Source organism: Vombatus ursinus, unplaced genomic scaffold (assembly GCF_900497805.2).
Source record: "Vombatus ursinus unplaced genomic scaffold, bare-nosed wombat genome assembly UNPS02014775.1, whole genome shotgun sequence".
Taxonomy (NCBI): domain Eukaryota; kingdom Metazoa; phylum Chordata; class Mammalia; order Diprotodontia; family Vombatidae; genus Vombatus; species Vombatus ursinus.
Window position 1 is genome coordinate 3557776 of NW_020954553.1, and position 10454 is coordinate 3568229.

A 10454-nucleotide genomic window follows, 5' to 3' on the forward strand; every position below is an offset into this window, starting at 1 on the left:
TAAAAAAAAAAAAAAAAAAACCAACAACAACAAAAAAAAAAAACCCCAGAGCAGCAGTGGGGGTGTGGGTGGACATAACAAAAAGTCCTAACCTGGAGGATGACACTGCTCACCGGCCTCTTTTTTAAGGGTGCTGCTACACCTCTAGGTCTTTAATTAACTACTTACAAAGATAAAAGAGAAATAATCAATGTTTTACTGCTCACACTGGAGAGTATATAGAAACTGGTATAAGTTTCTAAGTGCAGTAACCTCAAATACATTTAAAATGGAGTTCACCTATATTAAACTCCTTGCCTTTTCACACCCCGCCCCCCCTTGAGTAAATTTGGAACTCAATTGTAAAAAAAAACAAATGTCAAAAATTGTTTTTACATGTACTTGGAAAAAAAAAGAAACTTTACAGATAGTAGCAGGCTGGCCCTTGACCTCAGGCTGGTCCTCCCTCTCCAGAGGGCACTTCACCTCTAACTCCAGAGGCCCTCTCTTCCTTTAGAGCACAACCCAAGCACCATCCTCAGCAATAACTCTTTCTTGATTCCCCACAACTAGCCCTCTCAAACCTAGCATTTACTATTTTGCATGTGTTGGAATGGAATGGAATTTACTTCCTATTTCGGCTGTCTCAGATTTTCCCCTACATTTGGCTCCTCCACCAGAAGGCAAGCTTCTAGTGAAAGAGGATTGCTTCCTTCTTTTTATCTGTGCCCCCAGGACCTAAGAGTAGACCACAAGCAGCTCAACAAATACTTGATTGATCTACTGATACATCCAGGGCAATTGGGGGGTGGGGGGTGTACTTCTCCTTTATAGATCATCTGCCATCTGCCTCTCTCCTCCCAGGCTTCCCCCTCCCAAAAACCACCTTGACCAAAGGCCACAAATTAGGCAGTTCTGATTTGCCTGGTAAGCTACAACAAAAAAGGGAAGGTTTGTTGTTTTTAAATGTCACATTTATATCTGGCTTAAAGTTTTACAAACTACATTCATCATAAGAGCCCTATGCAACTACTATTTCATGATATGAGAAGAAAGTTTGTCTACAGTGGAATATTCCAACATTCCCCGAACAGGGACTCATCTGAGGGACAGACGGAAGACACTCCAACTGAGACTGGAGCTTAAGTATAGATCAGAGGGACTTGAGCAGCATGCTTCCCAACCTAGGAACATATATCTTCATCCGAAAGGCACAAAATAACAAGAAAAAAATGGAAAATCAGGTTTTCTTAGACAAAGGCCATTCTCCCCAAAAGGGACCAGTGAGTAAACAATTAATTGTTACATTTTACCCAATCCCAACACTTACACTGATTATAATTCTATTCTACTAAAAAACTAAGCCTACTTTTCACTGAAACCTAACCTGACCATCTCCATGGTCAATCTGCTATGTATGCATAGGTAGAAAGAAACCCAAGAAAAAGCAGTGTCCAGAAAACTCAGAGAGGGTTAAGAGGGCACAGAAGTGGAATGATGCTGTCCAGAGGTCAAAAAAGGATGAAATTTAGGAAAAGTCAACAGATTTGCCAATTAAGAGATCATTAAGAACTTTAGAGAAAAAGAGACTAAAAACCAAAAATGTGTACAAAAATACTTAATAGTAGCTCTTTCAGTGGTAACAAAGAACAGGAAATTGAAGGGATGTCCATCAATTGGGGACTGGCCAGATAAATTGTGGTATATGATTGTGATGGAATACTACTGTGCTAGTATGGCAAGAAATGGCAAGTAGGATGCTCTCAGAAAAACTTGGAAAAACTTACATGAACTGATGCAAAGTGAAATCAGCAGAACCAGGAGAACACTGTATATAGTAACAGCAACACTGTATGATGATCAACTGTGAATGACTTCGCTATTCTCAGCAATGCAATAATCCAACAATTCTGAAGGACTTATGATGAAAAATGCTATCCATCTCTGGAGAAAGAACTGAAGGATTCTGAATACAGATCGAAGCATACTTCTTTATTTTTCTTGGGGATTTTTGTCTGTGTTTTCTTTCACAACATGACTAACATGGAAATATGTTTTGCATGACTGCACATGTATAACCTCTATCCAACTGCTTGCCTTGGGGGTGGGGGGCCACCCTGGAGGGAAGGGAGAGAATGTGGAACCCAAAAAAAAAAATTTTTAATGAATGTTAAAAATTGTTTTTACATGTAATTGGGGGGGAAATTAAATTTTACATTTTAAAAAGAACTTTGGAGAAAGGTTCTCAACTGAATAATAAAGTCAAAAGCCTGACTGCAAGGGACTGAGAAGAGAAGAGAAGAGAAAGAGGAAAGTGAGTGTAGTCAGTTTGTAGTCAGTGTAGTCAGTCGAGGAGTTTGACTATGAAAAAGAAGAGAGATGGCCAGATATACAGGCATCAGTATCAGAACTAGCAGATAGGGTCAGATTTAGTCCTGGGCACTGCACGTCATCTAATGGTGCTTAGGATCACATCAGCTTTTGAGGGAGCCAAAACCCACCACTACGTCTTAAGCTTTCAGCCCTGTATATCGCTCCCCCCCACCCCCGCCACAACATGCAAACATTCTGCCATCTTAGAGTTGATGAAGGTAATTTTTTTTTCCAATGCATGTATAGACTTTGCATTCATGTACTACTGACATTCTCTAAACACCTTCCAAATTCTTGACATCTTCTCACCTGAAGTCCATAATGCAAATCTGATTAAGCTCTGACGAGTTTTTTTAAGGGCTACATGTCTAAACTAGTTTGCAGCCCACTACAAATAGTGATGCTTAGTTCTACATTACTGTCTAAAACTAAAGACAAACAGCTGCAATTCTGGAGACCAATGGGGTGTTTAATTCTTACCTTTCCATCCCACTTATCTACAAGACTTGCAGGATTCTATATGACTTTATATCAAACTACAAGTTGCCCTTTGAAGAAACAATTAGGGAGCTGGCACCTAGTCTTTGACAAGTGAAGTATTAGAAATGAGCAGGTAAAAATGATTTCTGGTTTCTATGTTTCTTTAAAATGTATATTCAAGTCTTATTTTCAAAGATTACTCTGAGTAAACTTGGAATCTCATGCTCTGTTCTTCAAAGCTTTATTGGTATTTATCCTATTCCCAAGCCCCCAGCTCCATTACAAAATTGAATAACCCTAGCTTTCTGAATATAAAGAAAATTGAGGAGAAACTGTTCTCACTAGAAGTAAACAGAAATGGACTGAATCGCAACACTTTTTCCAAACTACCTATGGATGAACGTATATTCATCTAACAAAAATAAAATTATCATGGTAGTGAAGATACTTGAGTTCTAAATTCTACAATTAATCTCTTGTCCAAGACAAATGTCTAAAATAAGATGTCTAAACCTACAGTTTATTCTGTAATAGATTTCATAATTACTATATATCAAAATCTTTAACAATTCACATCTACAAAATCTCTAGCAGATCTTCTCAAAAAGAAAAGGCATAAAATAGCAATGCATTATGTTATACCATTAGTGAATTTCTATTAAAACTACAGGTACAACTGCTGGATATAATACCCCAAGGAGGTCAAAGAGAGAAATAAAATCCAATATACACCATTATATTTGTAGAAACACTTGTAGTAGCAAAGTAGTATATTCAAAGAAACACTTTGTGGTAGCAAAGACCTGAAAATAAAGTCAATGCCCATCAAGTGAGAAAGGCCTCAACAAACTGTTGTGCATGAAAGTAAGACAACAAAAAATGGAAACCGAAAATTATCAACAACAAAACAATCAAAACTGAATGCTGAAAAATTCTATCAATTAAGCTTGGCTAGAAAGAAAGGATAGAAGACAATGGCTCCCACCACCACCCTTTCTTTGCAAAAATAGGAGAGCCATGAGTGTAAAATACTGCAAACAAAGTAAGATTTTTGTGGTCTGCTGGTTAGTTTCATAGAACTTTATTTTTCTCTGTTCACATTCTTAAAATCCAATATTATAAGAGATCTACATCAGAGAAATATAGAAAGAATATGATGAAGGGGAAAGAATACAGTGAGAAATACAAGTGATCAACATAAAAAATTATTTTAAAAAATAGAAACTGAATTCTGTAGAATCATAATACCCAAGCCTTTGCCACAAAGAAGAGCTATAAGAATGCACCTCCCTCCTCTGCAGGGGGCGGGGGAGGAGATGGGGAACGGGACATGGACCACAGAATTTCAACACAGAGAGCTATGCATACTACCCAACTCGATTGGTTTTACTGAACTACTCCCCCCCCCCCAGTCTTTCAATTTTTATCATAAGGAATAACTGAAACGGGAAGAGGGAGGGGAACAGATATACTGGAAAATGAATCGATAATGTAAAAACAAAAGATATCAATAAAAATGCATTGGGAGAAAAACAGAAGAAAAAAACTCCAAGCAGGAAATCTGAATGTCGAAGCCCAATGAAAACAAGAAAACCCAGCATTGTGCAACCAGAAAATCATGAGTGTTAAGTCAGAAGCAAAAACTAGACAACTGAGAGTTCTAAAAACCAAATACAAAAGCAAGCAAGAAATTCAGATCAACATACAGATCATAAAACTGGAAGAAACCTTACATCTAGTTCAAACTTCTTTTACAGATGAGCAAACTGAGGCCCAGAGGTCAAGTATCTCATCCACTGTACACAGATACATCAGGGCAGTAATTCTGCAGGGCTGGTACAAAAAACACATATGAAAGATAACATTTGTCCCTGTTTCTATTAAAATCTTAGTGACGACTAGGAAAAAGAAAGATTTGGAGTACGGTAGGGGGTAGTACTGATAACGGGCAGCTTGAGCCACGTATTTGCACATAAATGATAAAGCAAAAGTATTTTGAGAGCCGCCAGGGAGAAATGAGCAACCCATCGTTTCACAAGGGGAATTATAGCACTCCAAGCAAGGACATTCCACCTGGGCTTTTACAACAAATTGTTCCTGCAAACAATCAGCAAGTAACTAGAAAAGAAAAAATCATCTGAAGTACAGTTTAGGCAACACGTATTTCAACTACATTTACTGACTACATTATTTCTTTGTACTGAAACATACTGAGCTGGACATTTTTGCTTCTTAGAAGTCATTACCAGCCACATCCTGACTCCTAATGGCTCACTCAGGGCCTGAGTTCAGATACACTTTCAACAGAAACTCAATTGGAAGTTAAGAATCTAGCACTCAACTTCTCACTATATATTTCAGTTCTGGGTCTCAAAAGAGGAGCCAAGATTATTGGCTGAAGATCATTCAGAAACTGGTTATCATAATACTCTGATTAAAAAATCTGGGCTACTACTGTAAAAATTTCCATTAACTAGAAAATGAGGTGGATTTAAAGGTTTGATGTCTATTAAGAAATTTGCCCAAAAAATTCTTTACAATGATTCTGTTTAGTATAATTGACTATATTCATGTATTTGTCCCTAGTTTTTTTATACGTTAGGCAATGTAGCACTACACCAGCAAATATCTACACTGATCCCACAGCTATTAGAAGAATGGTCACAAAGAGAAGAAAGAACACCCTTCTGAAGCTATGCAATTGAGACATTCTGGAAAGACAGTTTCTTCCTTCCTTAAGAACTGGCTCCCTCTTCCTCCATACCAGTTCCACTTACCTCTCCCATAGCTCTTCCCTCTAGAGCAAGTGCTTGAAAATCATGGTTCAGTTCATCCATAGATCGTACCTGTTGTTTGAAAGAGGGAAAATATATCTGTCAGCATCTTGATTTTACATCCTTGTTACACAAAGTAAAAAAGACTGTCTATGGTTATCAGGTCTAAACCCACAAAGACATCATCAAAAAAATGCCAAATCACTAAGTTCAAATTTTCACTCACCTTTTTATCACGGACACAAAAATATCCATTGGAAATATTCTATAAATCTTTATCAAGAAATAACATAAATCAAACTTTCCCACATAGAATGTTGTAGGATGACAGATCATGTACACTGGCAGTGTATTTAACCCTAAAGTTTTTGAATTTACAATTTGATATCATGATTTCCAAAACTGGAAGAATAAAAATACCAGATATTATTTAAGCCATCAGCACTCCCTTTTTTCCCCAAACACACTCCAGAAGCCATGGTTTTCTAAGTTCTGTTTGCAGGTAAATATTTCGTAGGTTAGCAAGCTGCTAGAGCTAGGGAGAGAAAAGACGTCCCCATCAGACAGTCTCTAAGACATCAGAACCATGGTAAGTGTCCTCTAACCCAGCCACTGCCCACCCCCACCTGCGCAGTGTCCCTGCTGCAAGCCTCTTTCCGCTGCAGTGCAGCCTCTACCCTGTTACCAAAGTACACCTGTGGTCATGTCACTCTCTCACTCACAAAACTCCAGTGCCTCCCTAGTTCGAGTAGCAATGGGAATTCCTCTAGTCAACCTTTCAAGTCCCTCACAACCACCGGACTCCCCTTCCCATAGAGTTGTCTCTGGTCCTCACATCCAGCATTCAATCGTGTCTTCCTGCGCCTGCACTAGCCATCTCACACGCCTAGAAGACACTGTATCCTCACCTCTGCCTCAACCAATTCCTCACTTCCTTAAGAGGCAGCTCCCACAGCATCTTTTCCATGAAGTCTTCCCCAATTCCCAACTGCTAAGTGCCCTCCCGAAATATCTTGTATTTCTTTATATTTATCTGGTGTATGCTTCAGCCATTCATCTTTCCCATTAGAATATATACTCCTGCAGAGCTGGGATTTTTTCCTTCCTTATAATTTCTATCCCCAGAACTTAGCACAGTGCCTGGTATATAGTAAGCACTAAATAAATGCTTGGTGCTTGATGGACAGATGAATTGGTTAAAAGGTCAATACCAACTGCGGGATAAAAAAGTAGCCTCTAATGAACACATGAAAATGACCAAGAAGATGGTAAAGGAACTGAAGGCCATGCCTGAAAATCAGTTGAAGTAACTAGTGACGTTTAGCCTGGAGAAGAGGTAACTTGGGGAAAAAAACAATAGCTGTGTTTAAGAAGCCAAACAGCCGTAGTGTGGAAGTGGGATTAAGCTCTGCCCAGCTGGGGACAAGAGAACAGAACTGGGAGAATCTGGGAGGAGGGAGGGACTCACAGATCCTTCGATCTGGAAAAGAACTGCCCAGGGTATCCAGCAGATTGCAAGGGCCAATTAAGATCACCTCTCAGACCACGGCCGTGAAAGGATTGTCATCTGCTTTAGTTCTCACTTTTTTAGAATGTGATTTTTAATATGCATTCATTTGAATGCATTGGGGAATACAGTATAAGACACTGGTCTGATTTCTGTCAGACTGCTTGCCAATTTTCCCAGCAGTTGTTAAGGAACAGGGAGTGCATTCCTAAGGAATTTGTCTTTAGGTTCATCAGACACTAGGTTACTGAGTTCCATGCACTACTTAGCAGGTGAGGTGTTGAAGGGTGCTGATATTTTCAGATTTTTTTTTTAATGTATTGACCATTTACACTGTTTTTTTTCCCTCTTATTCCTTTTTTTTAATTAAAAATTTATCTGTTATATGAGATGACTTATCTGGGAAGAGGAATGATAGGCTATAGGGAGAAATTTAGGTGATGTAAAAACAAAAAACATCAATTGAAAAAAACTACTTAAAAAAAGTAACAAGTAAATATTCAGCCTGTTTAATCAGCCTCAGTGAGGTGAGAACTCAATCTCTCATGAGTGGAGCCCATTCCAGTTTTGGACAGATATAACAGAAAGTTCTTCCTCATACTCAATTGAAATCAGCTGTCCCACAATTTTCATCCACTGGTGCTAACGAAGGAGCCTATCTACCTGTGAATCCAATACTTCTTGCACATTAGGGATCTTTATTCAGCCCCCAAAAGAATGCTTGGGAGGAGGATGGTAAACAAATGACACTTAGAATCCTAAGAGCAGAACCTTTCTGTGTAGAAATAAAGGAATTTTGGTCCCTTCTTAAAGGAGGCCACAGATTTACAATGGTCTCGTCACTGACCTCAACCTTGGGCAGACAAACAGGACAGATAAGGATCACAGATTTAGAGCTGTTCCAATTTGGTCCAGGATCTTCACTTTACAAATGCTTGTTGACTTACAAATGAGGAAAATGAAGCCCACAAGCAGGAAGTGACTTATCCAGCACTATATACATAGCCAATGGTAACCAACGCCCAGATATAAAGTTCCTTCAAACCCCCCAATCCAAACCGAAGGCTCCTTCCACCACACCACGGGGCCTTTCATTCTAGGATCTACACTAATGGAGAAAATAAAACGAATACTTGTATCCTTGCCCTGTTCATCTTCAACTGGTGTACCCCTGTCCTCAGATTTAAGCTGGCTGACAGATTCTTGGTCATAATATAAGCTTTCGATGATTATCTCACTTCCCAAGACCTGAGTTTCAACAGCTATTCACTCCAGAGCTATCTCTATCAATTCCCTCCAACAAAGGTCTCTGGCTACTGGCTGTGACATCAAGAACAAAGGAGGTTACGGGGTTTAGCAGGAAAAAGAAACTAGACCATGAATCAAAAGATCTCATTTCTACATTTCAAATCTACCACCAATGTCAAGTGTAACTTTAAACAAATCACTTGACTTCTACAGGATTCTCTTTCTTCATCCATAAAATTATACTATCCCTTCCAGCTACAAAACTCTAAAACTTAATGAGACAAGGGCAAGGGCATGTGAGGATGGAAAACAGTCTCAGATAAGAAAGTGGGGAATAGCCTCATTCATCCACCAAACATCAATACAGCACTTACTACCTGCAATCTACTGTGGGTGTCAGGTGCTATGGGAGATGTATTTGGAAGTGAATAAGCAAATTGTTTTAATGTACACAGGATTAATACCATGCAAATTCTTGAGAAAATAAAAACATATAATTATAAAGAATCATATTTGCAAAATACAGTGCTGACACGAAGTTAAAAATGAAACCTTTGAAACACCAGGATACGTATGTTGCACATGTCTTTGGTATTCAGACTAAAGGAGAAAATGCTATAAAATTATAACATTCAGATTGAAACTTTAAAACTTGCAATCTGAGGATAAGGAGACAAAGCTTGTTATTGCAGAGTAATCAATCAGAGTTAAACGGCCTTAAAAACAGGAACTTTGATCCTATTACAAGGTGTGTGTTGGCATTATTTAAATAAGCACAGTGACTATTTCCTAAAATTATGCCAAATGGAGTGGGATGGGACAGGAAGTTATCTGCAAACTCAAAAGAGGTCACATGAAATGACTATGGAATCTTCATGTTACAAACAGGTTTTAGGGGAGGTTTTATATAAATCTTTGTATTCAGATAGTCCTTTAGGTTAAACTGAAACATATTTTCAACTAAGGCTCAAAATTGCCATGAAAATCAAAAGGCATTTACCTAACAGTTGGACGAAGAAAACTAGTACTTTGTTCAATTTTTCTCCTACTTCCTTAGGATAGGCAAGAAGGCAAACAGAGCATAAGAAAAGAAGGGAGAAAACAGGCAAATCAGTAACAAGACCCTGAGGACTGCAACTCTACCTTTTCAGAACACAAAAGGGCAGCTAGTAAATAGACAAGCAAAAGGTGCTTAAATAGGAACGTGAGCTCCTCTTGTGGGGAGGAACTGTTCTTTCCCCTGCTTTCTATCCCAAAGATGCCTGGTACACAGAAAACCCTTTCAAAATTCTTGGTGCCATGGAATCCTACGTGAGGGCTAAGATATCCAGTCCAACCTCATTTTACAGATGGTGAAACTGATACTCATAAAAAGAATTCCCTTATTATCATTGCTCTCTACAATTAAAAAGCAGAGGACATAAAGAAATCATATAAATTTCAAAAATAAGGACTACCTAGTTGAGCACAGAGCAAAAAAAGACAGCTTAAAATGACAGCCCACCCCCAACCCCCAGCCATCACAAACATGTAATTCAATGGTCCAATTCACAATCAGCTCCATTATTGAATAACGGTAGGAAAACTATCAATGAGCTTCATAACTCAGTTATAAACAGTTATGGACACAAAACAATCAATTATTGGCTGCTAGAGCAAGATTATCAAATACACTTGTTGACCTACTTATAGTATACATATTTCAGAGGAGACAGGAAATGTTATTATCTTTAAGAATCTTCATAAAGATTCCCAACTGATAAATGGTCAAAAAGATTTGAAAAGGTAGTTTTCAAAGGAAGAAATCCAAGCTATCAACAGACACATTAAAAAAATGCTACCAACCACTAATAGTGACAGAAATACAAATTAAGACAATGTGGAAGTGCCACTCCACATACATCAGATTGGCAAAGAAGAAAAGAAGACAATAAATGTCGAAGGGGGTGCAGGAAAACAGGCACAGTGATGTACTGCTGGTGACCCTGTCAACTGGCCCAACTCTTTGGACCAAATGGCTATGCTGAAAAGCCATTTGGGACTGTGCACTCAAAGTTATGTTAAACTGGGTATACCTTCTAAACCAACAATAT

At 38.5% G+C, this 10454-nt stretch overlaps 1 protein-coding gene across 10 annotated transcripts in view; it reads right to left on the minus strand.

Moving 5' to 3' along the window:
• The window catches only part of PUM1 (pumilio RNA binding family member 1), a 167934-nt gene that overhangs the window by 107854 nt on the left and 49626 nt on the right, over positions 1–10454 (minus strand). For all 10 annotated transcript variants that reach the window (XM_027864408.1, XM_027864407.1, XM_027864406.1 and 7 more), the window contains exon 3: positions 5610–5678. In XM_027864408.1, coding sequence (XP_027720209.1) covers positions 5610–5678 — 69 coding nt within the window. The remainder of the gene's footprint in view (positions 1–5609; positions 5679–10454) is intronic.